At 39.8% G+C, this 20,646-nt stretch overlaps 1 protein-coding gene across 4 annotated transcripts; it reads left to right on the top strand.

Annotated features, from left to right (window-relative positions):
* Positions 1-474: 474 nt before the first annotated feature.
* thsd1 (thrombospondin, type I, domain containing 1) lies at positions 475-19,539 on the top strand. Of its 4 annotated transcripts, none has more exons than XM_043692135.2 (5): positions 475-676; positions 1,559-1,722; positions 5,034-5,990; positions 13,970-14,128; positions 17,437-19,539. In XM_043692135.2, exons 2-5 carry the CDS (start codon positions 1,665-1,667, stop codon positions 18,963-18,965), a joined length of 2,703 nt encoding a protein of 900 aa, XP_043548070.2. In that variant the 5' UTR covers positions 475-676; positions 1,559-1,664; the 3' UTR covers positions 18,966-19,539. The 4 variants fall into 4 exon arrangements, with proteins under 4 accessions (XP_043548070.2, XP_043548073.2, XP_043548074.2 ...); XM_043692138.2 differs by lacking the exon at positions 475-676 and adding an exon at positions 731-1,328; XM_043692139.2 differs by lacking the exon at positions 475-676 and adding an exon at positions 731-1,344.
* The last annotated feature ends 1,107 nt before the right edge of the window (positions 19,540-20,646 follow it).

Raw genomic sequence — 20,646 nt, 5'->3', positions numbered from 1 at the left:
TGACAGAGGTTTTCAAAACCATGAGGTGCCTAGTTTGAATAGAAAGAGAAAAACTATTCTCTTACGTGAAAAGATCAAGAGTCAAAGGCACAGATATAAAGTGATGTTCAAATAACGAATGTGATGTGAGAAAAATCCTCATAAACCAGTGGGTAGGGTCTGGAATGCACCGCTTGGAAGTGCGATGGAGGCAGGATCAATGGAAACATGGAAGAGGACATTAGATGATTATATAAATAGAAACAACGTTTAAAGAGATTGGGAAAAGGGAGGGAATGGCATTAAGTCATGATGTTCAATGGACAGCCGGTGTACAGGACGGACCGAATGGCCTCCTGTGCCGTAATGATTTTGTGAGTCTGCTTAATAATATTATTGATTATTATCGATATGAGTTTAATATTTGTAACTGAAGAACAGTTTGAAGGCTGGAGGTACCGTTTCCTTACCCACAGTCAGAATGTTCCCCATTTGGACACTGCCTACACTCCCTGGTGCCGTTCAACTGCGGAACGGAAGAGCTCACCAAAGGCACCACCCACCTTTACAGTCCCGCTTTAAACAAAAAAAACTGTCCCTCTCTTAAAGAACTGAAACTCTGGGAAACTGCTCCGCTACAACAGAACAACGGGAACAGGAGCAGCGAGACCGGAATAGAAGCGGATTATACAACAGGGTGAGAAAGTGCGAGTGAGTCCCAGACTGTCACAGAGACACACAAACACACATACACACGCGGACTGTCACAGAGAGACACACAGACGGTCACAGACAGAGAGAGCGACAGAGAGACAGAGAATGTCACAAAGAGAGAGAGATCATCAGAGACAGAGAGAAGGAAACCCAGTCACAGTCAGTCAGAGACAGAGACGCAGACTGTTAGACACACACACAGAGGGGACTGTTAGAGATATAAAAAGAGAGAAAACCAGACTGTCAGGCACCGAGACGGAGTGAGAGAGAAAGAAACTAGAGTGAGACCCGGACTGCCAGACACACGCACACCCACACACCCAGACTATCAGACACACACATACACACACCCAGACTGTCAGACACACGCACACATGTACACACACACAGATCCAGACTGTCAGACACGCAAACACACATCCACGACACACACACAGACTTAGACAGTCTCCCACTCTTTCACACACACCCAAACTGTCAGACACACACACACACCCAGACTATCAGACACTCGTACACATGCACGCACACTCAGACTGTCAGAGACGGTGTGACACTAAGACTCCGATTGTCAGGCAGAGACAGGGGGTTTACCAAGTACTGTCCAAGTGGCAGCATGAATTGTGGATAATACTGTAAATAACGCCTGTGGTAATTTTTCTAGTTTATTTGATCGGCACCATGTTTAACGAGAATGCTGATTTGATTTTTTATTCTTGAATGTTTTGTGAGTGCTTGACAATAGTTTAATTGCTGAGTTCTATTCAGCTTGATTTAGTTTTGCTGATTTATAGACGTTATTTTGCTAAGTTAAACTGGATTTGATAAGGTGAAGGGTTTTTGCTCGGTTGTGATTTCCTTGTAGGGTGTTGTTCGCGTCGGAGGAGACCACTGTAAGGACCATGCAGCTCTGAGTATGAGAAGGGACATGAGGAGCGAGCAGAGGCTGAGTTTCCTCCCCAGTGATCGGCATGAGTCGGGTTCTCTCGGGTTTCACCCACGTGCTGCTGCTGGCCTTCTCGGGGTATGGTGAGTGGAACAGCAATGCAACAGTTCAGGGACACCAGTAGGCATAGGAGTAGAAATTAGACCATACAGCCCATTGAGTCTGCTCTGCCAGTCAATCATGGCTGTTTCTCAACCCCACGCTCCTGCCTTCTCCCTATAATCTATGATCCCTTGATTCTCAAGTCTCAGTCTGTGGCAATGAATTTTCCAGAATCACACTCTCTGGCTGAAGAAGTTTCTCTTTATCTCTGTTCATAAAGGTCTTCTCTTTGCTCTAAGGGAATGGGCTTTTGGAGTGGACACAGCACAGCCAACAACATAGAAAGGAATTGAAAGCAAATTAAAGCAAGGTTACCTTTTGAAAGCAGCAATTTGAAATTCCCATTGCACTGCACTGTAACAGGTAGTTTGGTATGAGCTGTGAGTTTGTTACATTCCTTCATATGAAGTGGGTGTCACTGACTGAGCCAGCACTTATCGTCCATCCCGTGAGAAGTGCTAGTGAGGTTCCCTCTTAAACCGCTGCAGTCCATTTGTCCAGTTTAGGGCAACAAGTGCAAAATGCCTGTGCTTAAGGCCATAAGATCCTACTGTAGAATAGGAGATAGGACTGCAGATGTTGGAGAAGTCAGAATCCCAATTGCAGAACAATCTTCAGTTGGTAGCCCCTCCCTGCCTCTGGGAGTGAGAAGATGGTGAGTTTGATCACAAGAGACTATCAAAGTGTTTTGGTGTGAGGGATTTCTGAACTGTCCACAATGTGAGCTTGTCACTGAGTTGTTAGGTCGAGGTCCTGCCTTGTCCTTTGTAGCTGACATGAAAGATCCATTGACACTCTTTCAGGAAGAGAGGGATGTTATGTTCTTTTTATCTGTATTTCTCAATCAACATTACACGCACAAAAAAAACTCAAGTAATTTTTACATTGGAGTTTGAAGGACTTTTGTGCAAAAAATTGGCTTCTGCAAGTCCTACATGTAACAGTGGCTGCACCTCATTAGTACTTCATTAGTGATAAAGCCAGGGCCATTTTAATGTCATGAGTAGCGCTGTCATGAGTGCAAGGTTTGTTTTCTTTTATGCTGTATCTTTTGAATGAGTAATAACAAGGACACAATGTTCTGTGACTCCAGCAAATACCTTATTATGGACAACCTATAATATAAAATGCAGTGTGAATAATGAAATTCTGATACGTTTTCATCATCTCTTCCTTCTCAACAATGTGCTCTTCGCTGTTTGTTTAAGTGCAATTAAGATGTTAGACAACAGGTTAATCTCATGCAGAACAGAAATTGCTGGCAAAACTCAGCAGGTCTGGGAGTATTCTGAACCGAAGAAGGGTCACTGGATTTGAAATGTAAACTCTGTTTTCTCTCCACAGATGCTGCCAGATCCGCTGCATTTTGCTAGCAATTTCTGCTTCTGTTTCTGATTTCCGGCATCTGCAGTTTCTTTCTTGTCTTATTTTAGGCTAATCTCATGGACTGACAAATGTCTTCAAATTCAGAATAAAAGTAATACCAGAATTACAACACCCCCAATATAAGGTCATCAGAAACAGCTGAAGTGTTGTATCATCTTATTGTTTTAAGTATTTATAAATAAAATACATCAATTTTTAAATATTTAAAAATATTGTTCATGGCGGTTGAACAGAAAACTGAAAAGGGATTTTAATAGGAGATGGACATTTTTAGAACTCTTGGACATTAAATGAGGAAAACCTACAAACAGCTAAATAGAAAAATGATTGCATGGGTTTTTAAAATAGAGCAATGATCAATTGCTGATTTCAAAAGGTTTTTCATAAGGTCCCACATTGGAGAGTAGCACATAAAATTAAAGAACACGGGATTGGGGATAGTGTACTATAATTGGCAGATAGGAACAAAAGAGTAGGAATAAATGGGACTTTTACCAAGTGACTAGCTGGATATTGCAAGCATCAGTCCTTGCTATTCACAATTTATTTTCAGGATGCCAGCTATTCACAATATACACTAACAACTTAGATGTGGAAACTAAATGTAATATCTCCAATTTGGCAGACAACATATAGGTGGGTGGGAGGATGAATAGTGAGGAAGGTGCAGAGATGCTTCTGTGTGATTTAGACAAGCTGAGTGAGTGGACAAATGTGTTGCAGGTGAAGTGGGTAAATGTGAGGTCACCCACTTTGGTATAAAAATAAACAGGAAGGCAGATTATTATCAGAAATAGCAACAGATTGGAAAAGGGTGAGTTGCAATGACACCTGGGTGTCCTTGTACACAGCCAATGAAAGTAAGCATACATGTGCAGTAGGCAATGAAGAAGGCAAATGGTATGTTGGGTTTTATTAAGAGAGAGTATGAGTTAGGAACAGGGGTGTCTTGCTGCAATTGTACAGGGCCTTGATGCAATCACACCTAGAATATTGTTCTGGTCTCCTTATCTGAGGAAGGATGTTTTGGTTATGGAGGAAGTGAAGCAAAAGTTTACCAGACTAATTCCTGAAATGGCAGGACGGATGTATGAAGAGTCTGGATCAGTTTCAACTATATTCACTGGAGTTTAGAAGAATGAGGGGGGAATCTCATCAAAACTCATTAAGTTCTAATGGGACTAGTCAAGGTAAATGTAGCAAGGCTGTTGCCTGTGACCAGGGAGTCCAGAACCAGAGGTCAAAGTTTAAGAATACAGGGTAGCTATTTAGGACTGAGATCAAGAGAAATCTCTTCACCCAGATAGTGGTGAGCTTATGGACTTTTTTGCCCAGAAAACAATTCATGCCAAAACATTGAATGTTTTCGAGAAGTTAGATATAGTTTTAGGGCTAAAGGGATCAAAAGGTATATCAGATATCTTACGTTTTTGTTACAGTTTTGGAAATCAGGACCTCAATTACTAAATTTCAGTCAAGTATAAGCCAACGATCCCCTGTTTCTTTCTTTGCCCAACTTTCTCTTCTGTCCTTTCACAGCCTCACCTGTTGAGTCATTGTTCATTCAGCTGGGATACAAACTCCCTTACCCTTAATGCATTAAATCTTCACCTCCATTTTGTCACCCCGTCCCTACCCTCCATTTGACTGACTTTCTATCCTCACTGAACTTCGCATGTATGTAATTACCTTCACCCACAACCTCACCCATTCCTGTTAGCTCCATTTTCAATCAATGCCTTCTCTCTCCCTTTTTGACCCCTGTCTCACTAGCCACTCATTAAGTTCACTCACCTCAGTTGCAAGCTTATTGTATAATTGACCCATATTCTCACATATAATTTGAGAACCTCAATATAAATAAACCTCAATAAACCTCAATATAATTTCCTCTCTTTTATTGCAGCTGTTTTTGCCGAATTTAAATATCGACTTTCAAAGCAACCTTGGCATGTGGCTCTAAGTAACCAGACTGTTCAAGTTGACTTCAAAGAATTGGGTAACACAAGCGTACAAAACTTAACTGTGTCTCTCATCGATGTTAACAGAAACCGAACTGTCGCCACAAAAGTGATCGCTGGAAACCGGTCCCAGAGTTCTGTGGAATTTGAATGTTTTCATTTCAATTATGCTGGCAACTTTGAGTTCAGAGTCACGGATTTTACAAGCAACAGCACAACCCAGTGGGCAACTGAGTCATTTCATGTCAAATGGCCAGACTTTTACACTGAGCTGGCAAGAAAAACAGACTCGCAGAGCAACTTCCAGATACATGTATTTACTCACGAATATTTATGCCCACGGAAAGTGAATATATTGACACTACTCCTAGAAGTTACGAGGATTGATTTAAATGAACCTGGAGTTTATAATGTCGACAAAGTGTTAAAGAAAACGATAAATAAAGAAATTGTACTGTCTAATTCTCAGTGGGTGATATTTGATTGTACTGATTTCAGCCAAGATGCACTCATAATGATTTCCCTGCGATCTCCCAGTACCAATTCAGTGATCTCATCAAAAGGCCCACTAGTATTTACCCAAATTGTTGGGTATAAACTACTTGTCGATCATTTGAGAACAGCTACATGTGAATCGTCTGCAGAGGTTGGTATAGTGACACCACCTTGCACCCACTTACCAGGCAAGATTTCTGTGTATAAAAATCAGAGAGGGGCTTCGTTTGGAAGAGATAGTTTTGTAGCTGAGAAGTGGCTGCGTCCTAGGGATAACAAAACCGAATTTGACTGCTCTGTGTTTGACGCTGGGAAAAATAACTATTGCTTCGAGTACGTTAGCATTCTGAATCACAGCCACACTTCCACCAAAGCTGTAAATTGTGTTACCCTTCAGAAATACACAGGTTCGTATTATTTAACATTATTCTGTATTTCCCTTTCTGTTCATTTGGTTAACAACTTTGGAGTTGCTAGAATAGGGGAACATATTGCATAGTGATATTAAATAATCTGTGCAAACTTGGTAGATAATGCAATGAATAATATTACATTTAATTTATCAATGCCATTGAACATTTTGTAAAAGCACCATGTAACATTGTCCTACATTGGTTTGATAATTAGCCCTTGACGAGTCAAAAACAAGTGTAAAACGTTAAGGTGGATGTATGTATCTTAACTGAAAATTACCATGTTGATGTAATTAACTCAAAATTAATATTTGAAATACTGTCCTGAAATACTTTGTTTTCTCAAAAATAGCCAAAATTTGTTACGTTGATCTTGATTGGTTTACAGGCCCCCAAATAGTAACCACAACATAGGAAGAGTATGCAAGAAGAAATATTGGGTGCTTATGATAAAAGGGAAGTAATAATCATGAATAATTTTAGTCTGTATAAACTGGGAAAGTCAGATTATCAATAGGAACCTCAGTGAGGAGCTCATAGAATGCTTTTGAGATAGTTTCTTAGATCAGTACATTCTGGAACTGACCATAGAGCTATTCTAGACTTATAATTGTGTAATGTGAAAGGATTAATTAATTATTGAACTCAGAGTAAAGACACTTCTAGGTAGCGGTCATAATATAATAACATCTTACATTCAATTTACAAGGAAGAAAAGTGAGGCTAAGATTAGTATTTTAGATTTAAATAAGGGCAGCAGTGTGGATTAGAAAGCTGAGTTAGTTGAAGTGAGCTCAGGTATTAAAAGAGGAGATAGAGACACTTTAAGAGATGTTTCAGAATGCCCATGACAAACACATGCCTCAGAGGCGGGGGATCCTATCATCTGTGATTAACTAAAGCAATTACGGAAACTGTCAAACTTAAGGAAGAATGCACATAATTACACAAAGTTGAGTGGCAGATCAAACGACTGGTTATAATATAAAGGAATGTAAAGAATTGTTAATCAAAACAAGTAAATTGGAACTTGAGAGGAAGCTAACTAGAAATGTAAAAGCTGATAGCATGAGTTACTATAGATCTCTGAAAAAGGAGTTACCAAAGTGAGTGTTGGCCCTCTAGAGAGTGAGAATGATGGGAGAGCTGATGGTAGATAATAAAGAAATGACAGATGTAATGAGTAGCTATTTTTCTTCCGCCCTAACAATAGGGGAAACAAAAATCATCCCTGTAATACCCATAATTCAAAGGGTGATGAAAGAGAATATTTTGGTGTGATTATAATCATAAGCGAAGTAATGTTGAGCAAACTGATGGAGCTGTGGTTTAATAAATCTCCGGGTCCAATGGACTTTGTCTTTGGGTCCTAAAGAGGTGGCTAATGAGATAATAGATGTGGTGGTATTAAATTTCCAAAGTCCGTTTGATTCTGGAAAAATTTCATGAGACAACAAGTAGTGAATATAGCTTCTCTGCTCAAGAAAGGAAGGAGGCAGAAAACAGGAAACTATAAGCCAGTTAGCCTAATGTCTATTGTGGGGAAGGTTTTAGAATTAATGGTTAAGGGGGGGTTATAACTGGGCACTTGGGGAAAACCCCCAGGTAACTGGGAAGACTCAGCATGGTTCTGTAAAAGGGAAATTTTGTTTACACAATTAACTGTATGTCTTTGAAGAAGTAGTGTATATTATAGATAAAGGGAAATATATCGATATACTGTACTTGGATTTCCAGAAGATATTTGACAAGGTGCCACATAAAAGGTTATTGTGCAAAGTGGGACTGCTGTTAATAATATACCAGCAGGGATAGAAGATTGGCTGCTGGCAGAAAACAGAGAGTATCATAAATGAATCTTTTTCAGACTCGCAGTATGTGATGAGTAGGTAGAGCTAGGCCCTCAACATTTAACAATTTTTCTCAATGATTTCGATGAGGGGTACAAAGGCATGGTGGCTAAATTTGCAGATGACTCAAAGACAGGTAGAAGAGTATAACAAGGGTGCAGACCAATATAGATAGATTAAGTGAAATGGCAAAAATTGGTCAGATTGAGTGTAATGTTGGAAAATAAAGTTCACTTTACCAGGAAGAATTCTACCAGCAGAAGATATTATAATGGAGACTAACTGAAGAATTTCAAGGTGCAGATGGAACTAGGTGTCCTAGTGCATGTGTCAAGAAGTTAGTATATAGATATAGCAAGGGATCAAGATGTTACACTTCAGTTATCCAGGGCATTGGTGAGACCACTTTTCTCAAACTGTGTGCAGCTTTGATCTCCTTCTTTAAGGAAAGATGTAAATGCATCAGAGGCATTTCAGAGGAACTTTACGAGATTGATATCTGGAATGAGTGAGTGTCTTATGAGGAAAGATTGGACAGACTGGGCTTGTTGTTACTAGAGTTTAGAAGAGTGTGAGAGGTGATTTGATTGAAGCTTATAAACTCCTTAATGGGCTTGTGAAAAAGATATTTTCTCTTGTGGTTGAGTCCAAAACAAAGGGACACAGTTTTAATCTTAGAGTCATTTTTTAAAAACAGAGATGACAGGAATTTTGTTTTGGATTAGAGTGGTGCTGAAAAAGCACAGCAGTTCAGGCAGCATCCGAGGAGCAGGAAAATCGATGTTTGGGCAAAAGCCCTTCATCAGAAATACAGGCAAAGTGCCTGGAGGGTGGAGAGATAAATGTGAGGAGGGTGGGGGTGGGGAGAAAGTAGCGCAGAGTACAATAGGTGAGTGGGGATGGGGATGAAGGTGATAGGTCAGGGAGGAGGGTGGGGGAAGGTAGCAAAGAGTACAATGGGTGAATGAGGGTGGGATGAAGGTGATAGGTCAGAGAGGAGGGTGGATTGGATAGGTGGAAAGGAAGATAGGCAGGTAGGACAAGTCATGAGAATTTTGTTTTGTCTCAGGGAGTTGTGTGACTTTGGAATTCTCTCCTGCAAAGGCAGTGGAGGCAGAATCGTTGAATATTTTTAAGGAAGAGGTAAAAGGATTCTTGTGGCAAAGGAATCAAAGGTCATTGGGAGTAGCTGGGAATGTGGAATTTGGAAGCTAAGTAGATCAGCCTTGATCTTGAAGGGCCAAATGACCAACATTTACCCTAAGGTTGCTCGTAAACAGAAGGGACTCTCCACAATCACTGAAATGTGATTCAGCAAGCAAAATATAAATTGTGAAATAATATTAAAATTAAGGTAGAAACTCAAATATCAGACCACAAATTTTAAAGTTTTCAAACAAAAGTCAACAGTTTTAAATACTGTTTACAGGAAATGGGATTCCAAACTTCTAAATTAGTTTTTCAAGACAAGAGAATTTGTTCATAAATAATTACTAATTAGTGCACAATTATAAACTAATTTATTCCTGATTTAATATGGCTTAACTTTTTCGGTGCTATTTACAGCTTCAATAGTGTATTACTAGCTTAAATGTATGACAAGTTAATGTTGAAATGATTCCATCGATGAAGGCTACAAAAACACACCTTGTAGAAATGTCGGGTGTCTCTGATGGTAACTTTAGAATTTGTGTTTTGCTGTACACAAACACATATTAATGTACATATGCTTTAACAACAGGCAATTCACATATTGAATCATGCAACTATAATTTACTTTCTCTTTGTAATTCACAAATTGCAGTCAAGGGAACTTTCTGAACCTTAAATTTTCAAGGGACAAAGAGAAGGATTGATCACGTCTGAGAGAAATATATAGTTATAATTCTTTTTGTTGACTTTCTTTTTGTCCCAATGGCTCTAATTCTTACTGCAGTTCTAGGAATTCTGTGTCTCAGTGCTAATCTACGTGAGCTAACACGGTGATTGTTTGTGGATTAGTTAACATCACAACAAAGCAGGTCCTGAAGTCCCCTAAAATCTACACACATGCAGCTCTTAAGAGGTGACATTTCTTTGAGTGCTATTTTAGCAGAGGCATGCAATACAGTAGCAGGCAATAAAAATGTATTGCAAAACATGTACCTGTGAGTATTTCTAGCCTACACTGTAGCTGCTTTGTTCTGTCTTTTCACAAGTGATGTTATGTTAATACATTTAATATAGTTACTATTTATTTTGTTACGATGATCCAATATAAGTAAATTATGATAATGCAATTAATGTTTGTAATAGTTTGTAATAATTCATACAAAAGTTCTAAAAAACACAGTTGTATCAGTTCCCTGCACCTCTTCCCCTTTGAGACACTCCTTATCTCTTTTGCCAGTCTTCTCTGTATCTGACCTAATAGCTCATAGTGTGCTTCAATATTATATTTATTTTATGCTCCTATGACACGTCTTAAATTCAAATCATTTCATTGGAAGCATAGCATAAGTATTGAGGCAATGTGAGCACATTTAACATCTTGGATTTCTTTGTTTTTGGTGACTATAAAAAATGGTCTACCAATTTAAAGATTCATTTTTTATTCTTTCTTAGGATGTGAGCATTTCTAGCTAGGACAGCATCTTTTCCTGCTCCTCGGATGCTGCCTGACCTGCTGTGCTTTTCCAGCACCACTCTAATCTAGACTCTATTGCTCATCTCTAGTTGTCCTTGAGAAGGTGGTGTGGGGCTGCCTACTTGAATTGCTACAGTCCATTTGGTGGATTAAGCCCCAAGATGCTATTAAGGATGGAGTTCCAGTTTTTTTGACCCAGAAGCAGTGAAGGACTGATGATACAGTCACAATGGTGTTAGTGTACAAAAAAGGGTCATTGGCCATCCTATTGTACCAGCTCTCCAAGTGAATGTCATGATTTAGTGCTGTTCTCTTGCCTTTTTCTCATGTCCCTGAACATTATTTATCTTTGCATAATCATCCAATGCCCTCCTGAACCTGCCTCCACCACACAATAAATTGCAGCCCCAAATCACTTGTTGAATGAAAGGTATTTTTGCTCACATCATATTTTCTTTTACAGATGGAACAGTTTCTCTCTATCTAACCCTCTCATGATTGTGAAAACTTCTATCAAATCTCCTCTTAGCCTCCCTCAGTCCCAACCTTTCCAATCTATCCTCAAAACTGAAGCTTCTTTTCCCTAGAAGCCTACTTGTAAATCTCTTCTGCAATCTGTCCAATGTGGTCAGATCCTTCCTGTATCATGGCACCTAGAACTGTATACAATACTCCAGCTGAGGTCATTAACAAGTATCTTACACGATTTCAGCATAAACGACTTGCTCTTGTACACTAAGTCCCAGATACTGTACGCTTTATTAATTCACCTCTTCATCTGACTTGTCACTTTTATAATGTGTGCAAATATTGACCCTGAATCTGTTCCAATGCCCCCTTTATAATTATACTCCTTATTTTATGTTATCTGACAATAATTGTCCGACTAAAATGTATCACCTCATGCTTCTTTACCTTGAACTTCATCTGCCACCTATTTGCCCACTCTACTAACTGATCTATGTTCTTTGGAAGTTCCACTCTATCTTCCTCACAGTTTACAATGTTTACAGGTTGTGTTCAAGTCTTTTGATCTGCAGCTTTGAACTTGTCCACTGCACACCAAGACCTATATCATCAGGAAAAGCAAATGTTGCAATATTGACCTATGGGAAACTCCACTACAAGCCTTCCTCCAATCCAAAAAATGTTAATTGACCATTACTTTCTGTTTCCTATTAATCAGCCAATTTTGTACCCATGTTGCTAATGTCCCTTTTATTCCAAAAGTAATAGATTTTCTAACAGGTTTGTTGTGTGGCACTGTATTGAAAGCTTTCTGAAAATCCCTGTACGCCATATCATCAGCACTACAATCATTCAGCATGATGTTTTCTCTTCAAAAAGCTCCAGCAAGTTAGTTAAGCATGATTTCCCCTTGAGAGTGATGTTGATTCTTTCTGTCCAACCCTGTTTTCATGTGAATACTAGTTGTATCTAAATAATTTTTTTCTAGAAGCTTCTCAACCATTGAAGTGAGAATAGTTCCAAGATATCACTTAAGTTTGAAAAGCAACCCTCCACCACCACTCTCAGTCTTCTACCTTCGAGTCAGTTCTGTATCCAAATAGTTAGTTCTCCCTGAGTGATGTGCCACAAGGATTGATGCTGGATCCCCTGATTTTTGCCATTTACATAAATGATTTGGATGTGAACATAGGAGGTATAGTTAGTAAGTTTGCAGATGACACCAAAATTGGTGGACAGCGAAGAAGGTTACCTCAGAGTACAACGGGATCTTGATCAGATGGGCCAATAGGCTGAGGAGTGGTGGGATGGAGTTTAATTTAGATAAATGTGAGGTGGTGCATTTTGGAAAGGCATATCAGGGCGGGACAATTAATGGGGAATGTTGCTGAACAAAGAGACCTTGGAGCGCAGGATAATAGTTCCTTGAAAGTGAAGCCTCAGACAGATAGGGTAGTGAAGAAGGTGTTTGGTATGCTTTTCTTTATTGGTCAGAGCATTGAGTATAGGAGTTGGGAGGTTATCTTGTGGCTGTACAGGACATTTGTTAGGCCCCTTTTAGAATATTGTGTGCAATTCCTGCTATAGGAAGGATGTTGTGAAACTTGAAAGGGCTCAGAAAAGTTTAACAAGGGTGTTGCCAGGGTTGGAGGGTTTAAGTTATAGGGAGAGTCTTGAGCTTTAGGGAGAGGCTGAATTGGCTGGTGCTGTTTGCTACAGTGTCGGAGGCTGAGGGGTGACCTTATAGAGGTTTATAAAATCATGAGGGACAAGGATATGTAAATAGACAAGGTCTATTCCCTGCTTTGGGGGAGTTCAGAACTAGAGGGCATAGGTTTTGGGCGAGAGGGGAAAGATTTAAAAGGGACCTAAGGGGTATCTTTTTCACGCAAAGGGTAATGCGTATATGGAATGAGCTGCCATTTAAAAGGCATCTGGATGGGTACATGATTAGGAAGGGTTTAGAGGGATGTGGGTCAAGTGCTGGCAAATGGGACTAGATTAATCTAGGATATCTGGTCAGCATGGACGAGTTGGACTGAAGGTCTGTTTCTGTGCTGTACATCTCTATGACTATGACTATTTATAATTCCAAGTGTGTAGCTTGAAGGGGAGCTTGCAGATGCTGGTATTGCCATGAACTGATGCCCTCATTCTTCTCAATGTTAAATTTCATAGATTTGGAAAGTGCTGTCTGAGAAGTCTTGGTAAGTTACTGCAGTACATCTTGTAGTTGAAATTCTGTCATTATTACATATTGGTGATGAATGGAGTGAATGTTGAAGGTGCTGGATGTGGTGCCAATTAAGCAGGCACTTTTGTCCTGGATGGTGTCAACTTCTTGAGTGCTGTTGGAGCTACACTCATCCAGGCAAATGGAAAGTCTCCTGCTATATTTCTGACTTGTGCCTAATAGTTAGTGAACAGGGGTTGGGGAGACAGGATGTGAGTTAGCCCAACAAGTCCAGTCCGACCCTCCAAAGAGTAACCCACCTAGACCCATTCCCCTACCCTATATTTATCCCTGACTAATGCATCTAGCACTATGGGCAATTTAGCACGGCCAATTCAACTGACCTGCACATCTTTGGATTCTGGGAGAAAACCGGAGCACTGTGAGGAAACCCACGCAGACACAGGGGGAATGTGCAAACTCCACACAGTTGCCTGAGGCAGGAATCGAACCTGGCACTGTAAGACAGCAGTGCTAACCACTGAGCTACCATGCCGCCCATAAGCAGCAGTCACTGCATTAGAAATAAGCACTCTGGCTTATTTTCCATCTCCTTAACCCAAGTCTGAAATTTGCTGCCATTTTTTACTTTGCTTGATATCAATTAACTCAGAACAAACCAGTGATCAGAGATTGAACGATTACCTTCTGCAAAAGGTGCATTTACCCATTGAGCTTTTGGGGGAAGAGGAGAGGCTACATGAAAGGTTGTTGTAAATCCTATGAATGGAATTAAACATAAAGTAACCACAAGACATAATTTTTCCGGTAGTAATCATTTTTTTCATGTTTATAGAAAGAGGGAGTGTTTGGCTGTCTTGGAGTCCATGTAGTGTCACGTGTGGTGACGGAGTACGTGAGAGATACCGACAATGTGTTGCGTCCTTCTTGGGGACGGCTGCTTGTAATGGGGAGAAGAAAGAAGTCTCCTATTGTTCACTTGTGGATTGTGCTGGTAAGTAAATACATCAAATGTAAATTTTCCAGTTTTCAAAGAAAACATGCAAGGTTGTCAGACACTAATCTTCATTAACTATCACTGGACCCAAAATATTAACTTTGATTTCCCTTCACAGAAGCTACCAGACGTATTGAGATTTTCCAGCAATTTATGTTCTCATCACTTCCTGTTCTTGTTGCATACATACATTGTATTTATCTGATGGTAGATGTGACAGAAGAGCAGGGCTTTGCTCAATGTTAATGCAATAGGGAACCCAATAGTGACAGGTTAGAGTCATGAAGAATGATGATATTAACACAGCTGCATTATGTTTTACAAGAAGCCAAGATAAGAGCAATTGAGCAAAATGATATTTAAAAAATAAAAGAGAAATGAGGACATGAGATTACTGAAAACAAAAAATGCTGGAAATTGCAGTGGGTCAGGCAGCATCCATGGAGAGAGAGAGCATGAAGAGTCATCTAGACTCAAAACGTTAACTTGTTGTCTCTCCACAGATGCTGCCTGACCTGCTATGACCTCCAGCATTTTTTGTTTTCAGTACAGATTCCAGCATCTCCAGTAATTTACACCTACATGAAAATAAATAGTATTGCAGGCAATTGTTTTCAAATCCAATGATTGAATATAAAAGTACACTGGCAATGTTTTAAAACAAGTGACAATATTTGCCCTACATTGCATCTAGAACTATTTGAGCATGGAAAGAATGATTATTATAAATTAATTTCAGGGAATTCAGTGATTTCAAAATTCACGTTAAAGATGAAAAGCTTTTCTGAATAGAAAGTAATATACCTGCTTATATAATTCTCAAGTGTATCACTTAAAAGTCTGAATGTACTGTACTTCACACATAGTTGTGTACTTTTAAGTGCAGTGTATTATGTAGGAAAACATTGTCCCTACTGGGTAAGGTACTAGGAGACTCACTGTCTACCAGTATTAAGTTACCATGTTCAGAGAGAAAATCGAAAGAGAAAAAGAACCAATAATTAACAAAAAGAAATAAACCATATGACAAGTAATAGTATAGAACCACAAAGCATTCAGCCTATCCTTTGTCACAACTCTTTAAACAAGCTATCCAATTAGTTCCATTCCTCTGCTGTTTCTCTATGACAATATGATCTTTCAAGCATGTATAAAATTGATTTTTGAAAGCGAATAATAAATTTGCTTTTATTAGTCTTTCAGCCAGCACACTCCAAATTGTAACTGTTCAACAATTAGGAGATCTGACATCCTCACCTTAGCCACATGTGACTCCATACCCCTCCCACAATGTGGTTGACTTTTAATTGCCCTCTAAAATGGCCCTATCAAATCATTCAGATCAAGGGGAGATTGAGGAATGGACAATAAAGGACTGGCCTAGCCAGTGATACCCTCATTCCATGAATAAGTGGAAAAAAAACACTGCATTTAAAAAAAACTCATCTCCCTGAGGTTCTTTGTCTAATAATTTAAACCTATGTATGCTGTCTACTGGTCAACCTGCCAAGGAAAACAGTTTCTTCCCATCTACCTTATTGAATCCTTCACAGGCTTGAACACTTTGATTAAATTTCCTCCTAGCCTTCACTGTTCTAAGGACAATCCCAGTAAGTGTGGATGCTTGGGTAGGGGTGGCAAGTGGCTCACTCATCAGCACTGCTGCCTCACAGCACCAGGGACCTGGGTTTGATTCCAACCTCGGGTGACTGTTTGTGTGGAGTTTGCACATTGTTCCCATGTCTGCATGGGTTTGGTCCAGTTTCCTCCCACTGTCCAAAGATGTGCAGGCTGGGTGGATTAGCTGTGAGAAATGCAGGAATACAGAATTTGGATGGGATTCTCTTCAGATGGTTGTTGTGAACTCGATGGGCCGAATGGCCTGCTTCCACACTGTAAGGATTCAGTGCAGCTTTTGACATCACTTGCATCGCCGAAACATGCAATATGTAAATCCAGAGATGTAGAAAGCTTAACTTAGGTCAGTGTTTTAATTTTATTAATTTGGATGCGTGTTGCTGTCTGGGCAGCATTTATTGCCCATCCCTAGTTGCCCCTGAGAAGGTGATGGTGAGCTACCTTCTTGAACCACCGCAGTTCATGTGCTGTAGGTTGACCCAAATTGTCCTGAGGAAGGGAATTCCATGATTTTGATCTAGTGACAGTTATGGACTGGGGACATATTTGTAAGTCAAGATGGTGAGTGGATCGGAGGGGGCTTCAATGTGCCTTCATGGTGTTCCTCTGTATCTGCTGCCCTTATCCTTCTAGATGGAAGTGGTTATGAGCTTGGAAGGTGCTATGTGAGGATCTTTGATGAATTTCTGTAATGCATCTTGTAGATACCATACACTGTGTGTCACTGATCATGGATGGTTGTGGGAGTGGATGCTTGTTTAGGTAGTAAGACATGTGAAAAGAAGAAATAGGAAACCAAGTAAGTGTCCACTGGTGCCATTCCAGTATTGGAATCCAATTCTCTGCACTCTGAACATAGTTTTCTTTATTTTAATGTGATAGAGGGAGGTTTGTGGCTCAGAAGGTCATAATGCTCCAAGCCCAAAGCTCCAACTTAAAGACCCACCCCAGAATTTAAATCCATGGAAAGACTATTTATGAGGTATTGCAACAAGTTGATGATCAGCATTATAATTCTATGAAATCTCAAAGTGGGCAAAATGTTTGTGGAGACACAAAACAGGGGTGGAGGGTAAGGGGACCAAATTTAGAATCATGTTAAACAATTTTATTGATTTTAATTTCACATGGTCAGCTCATTTGGTAACACATTTAGCTTCAATACCTGAAACTATTTTGATTCTAATTACCTTATAGTGACTATAACTGAAATAGTTACACTAAATCCTATAGAGACTCATTAACTAGGTTCATGTTTCCCTGAATATTGTAGATGAAGGGTGATCTATCAGAGTCGTTCCTAATGGAATTGAGAGAGAGAAACTGTCTCCTTTGGTGGGAGAGTCCAAGACAAGGTTATAACCAGGCCATAAAATGGTGATGTCACGACACACTCTTTCACACAAAGGCTGGAGGAAATCTGGGATTCCCTACCCTGAAAAATTTCAAAACATAGAATTCATAGAAATTGAAGATATTTTATTTGATAAGGGTAATTCATGGTTCTGGAATCAAGGTAACTGGATGGAGTTAGGGTCAGCCATGATCTAACTCAACAGCAGAACAGGCTTGTTGGGAGGGAAGGAAGTCTTGAGTAGGCTACTCTTATTTCAAATTTCCTAAAGTTTGTTTGTTTACTTAAATATTAAATCTCTTTCATTATACAGAACAGAGTGCTGGAACAGTTCACAATGAAGCATATAACACAGGCAATATAGTAACAATCACAGGCATTTCTCTCTGTCTGGTGATAATCATTGCAACCATTGCTATCACTATACGGACAAAGCTATCACGTAAGACACAAGCCTGCAGCACTGCAGGAAGACAGGGCTCAGGACCTCCACACAGTTTCAGGAAAAACCTTGAAAATGAAAGAAACTTTTGTGACCTGAACCATCAACATGACTTTTTAACTGACAATGTTGCCCCGGTAAAACTCAACGATGGTCTGAATATCCCTTTAACGTACAGGAGGAGCCAGCATTTCATTCCAAATCAGGACTCGCAGGCTGAAGAAAACCCAGGGCAACAAAGTGCTCAGAAAGTGATCCCTCCGATATTTGGATATCGCTTGGCACATCAACAGTTGAAAGAAATGAAAAAGAAAGGGATAACAGAAGCAACTCAGGTGTATCATGTAACACAGCACCCACTAGATGACACGGTCATTAATGAAGCAGGAGCCCCAGTTACAGAAGTAGACCAAACTAATGTCACCACTGTCATTGCACCCCATATGGACAAAGAAAGCGATGTTGAAAGTAGCGCAAACAGATTTCGCATTCAATCTCCATTTACAGATCAGAAGTCAATTTATTACAACCAACAAATGGAAAAAGCAAACCATAGGATGGATTATACAATTGCACCTTCTCCAGAACCGTTTGTTGACTACTTCCTGCCATACCAAATGCCACAATTAAATTGCACGGGACCTAATTGTGAAGCCAGTAATAAAACCCTTCCAGGTAGGCCAAGAAAGTTCAGGCGTTGTGAAACTGAGATAGAAATGTGTGAAAGAGGGAGTGGCAGAAATCCTAATTTTAGGAGGACATCCAGTTTCAATGAATGCAAAACTGCAAAGTCCTACAGAGAAAGAAGTCTGTCCACTTGTACACAGAAACTTCCATCCCACTCTCACTCCAGAGCTATTTGCAGGACGGCAGCTGGGACTGACAAATCCGCTGGTGACAAAGTAGTAGCTCAGTCCAGATTTAATAGTGCTAGCTCAGCAAAACATCATGGCCGGACTTGCAGTGCATTTGCAATGGAGCCGTCGAAATATCACAAGAAAAGTAGTCAGCCTGGAGCTCAGACTTGTAAAACTGAGATGGCAAATGAACAGCAAACAACAAGTAGTATTCTTACTAACTCAGAAACCTGTAGAGGCAAGAGAAGATCGAGCATGTCAACAAACCGATATAAATTAACTCCTAAAGTTAGTGATCCCAACTCTGAGAACTGTTCCAATCGGAGGTCTCCACGGAGCAATCCATTACCTCGTCATCAGTACAGACATGATCGGTGTCAGAGTTTTCCTTCTGATCCCAATTTTCTTCTCTATGACAATTCTGGTTTTGAGTTAACTACTTCAGAGCAGCAGATAATTGATTTGCCAGCACATTTTAGTTCACACATAAACGAAGATGAAGAGGACACCAGTACTTTAAGTAATGAAAAGCTGGTGATCTGAGAAACTTGAAAAAAGAAACTTTTTAGATCTATGCAAAAAAAATTGTTTGTGTCTTAATCTAAACCTGTCTCGTAAAAGTGACTTTAATTTGTTAATGGTGAAGAAATAGATTTTATAAGGAAAATTTCCATTTGAAAATGAGAACCACTATCTGACCCACATGTTGACTTTAGATTTCCCAACTTTGAATTCTAAAGGGGCATTATCTATCTCCATTTTTTGATACAGAAAGGGAGCTAGATTTTAGGGGAAAATGCATTTGGTTAATAAATTTATTTCCACATTGAGTGCAGAGACAATCCATGAAAAGTTTGTGCAGAATTTCAAAGCAACTTTACTGAAACCAGTTGAAGGGTGAACTGTTAACCTGTACTTAGCTATGTGTTCTACTGATATTAATGACCCAGCTAAGCGCAGTGGTATTCTACAATTTCAAAAGCACAGGGTATTAGTTGAATTTATGTGCAAATTGCACATCAGAGGTCTATGTGTAAAGATTTTAAATATGCAATTGTGATTCTATGTGGTGACCTTCATTTAATAATAAATTCTCAGTTGCAAACCTCACAAATAAGTGTATTACTTTTAAAGCTGTAATTTCTATTGATCTTACACATAAAGGTCATGAGATCTCCACAGATGCTGCCAGACCTGCTGAGTTTTTCCAGCATTTTCCATTTGTTTTGGATTTCCAGCATGCGCAGTGTTTTTTTTAGATTAGATTACATTACAGTGTGGAAACAGGCCCTTCGGCCCAACAAGTCCACACCGACCCGCCGAAGCGCAACCCACCCATATCCCTACATTTGCCCCTTAACTAACACTACGGGCAATTTAGCATGGCCAATTCACCTGACCTGCACATCTTTGGAATGTGGGAGGAAACCGGAGCACCCGGAGGAAACCCACGCAGACACGGGGAGAATGTGCAAACTCCACACAGTCAGTCGCCTGAGGCGGGAATTGAACCCGGGTCTCTGGCGCTGTGAGGCAGCAGTGCTAACCACTGTGCCGCCCACGGTTTTGCTTTTACTTTACACAAAAGACATGCTTTGTCAGGGTTTTGTTTTCTGAATCACACACCTAGAAATTAATAATAAAACAAATATAAGCTGGATAACAAGTTCAATATCATCTTTATGGGGACATATTGCATACACGTGCAATATTTTCTGAGGGACAGTCAAATACTCTATAACACACCAATATTGTAAGATACATTTTAATAATTGAACTCCAACTATAACTTTAAATTCTAAATCTTTTGGTGTACTGGCTTTAGTTTTCTTTTTTACATTCTGTCATTGGCCGTAGATCCTCTGTTTTCCTGGTACAGGGGCAGTATTATTTGTTTTTGTGACTACATGTGACGTAAAAATGGAAGGGACTCCCACTCAGAGACTGTTTGGGTTTATTTGTGCAATTACATTCTTCTCAGTTCATTACATGTTCGTGTAGGTGTCAAATGCCAAATTTTCTGGGTAGGATATTCTGACCCCCTTCTTCGCTCCAACATGAAAGCACCCTATTTAAAAGGCACCCAGATAGCACTTTACTTTTGGCAATCCAGGACGGATAGAAACATAAACATAGAAAATAGGAGGAGGAATGGGCCATTTGGCCCTTCAAGCCTGTTCTGCCCTTCATTATGATCATCACTGATCATCTGACTTAGTATCAT

This window comes from Chiloscyllium plagiosum, unplaced genomic scaffold (genome assembly GCF_037043375.1).
Source record: "Chiloscyllium plagiosum isolate Xiang-an unplaced genomic scaffold, Cpla_swu_hap1 HiC_scaffold_6, whole genome shotgun sequence".
Lineage (NCBI taxonomy): Eukaryota > Metazoa > Chordata > Chondrichthyes > Orectolobiformes > Hemiscylliidae > Chiloscyllium > Chiloscyllium plagiosum.
The sequence above is the reverse complement of the archived record's forward strand: the minus strand, read 5'-3'. Positions and strand labels throughout refer to the sequence as shown.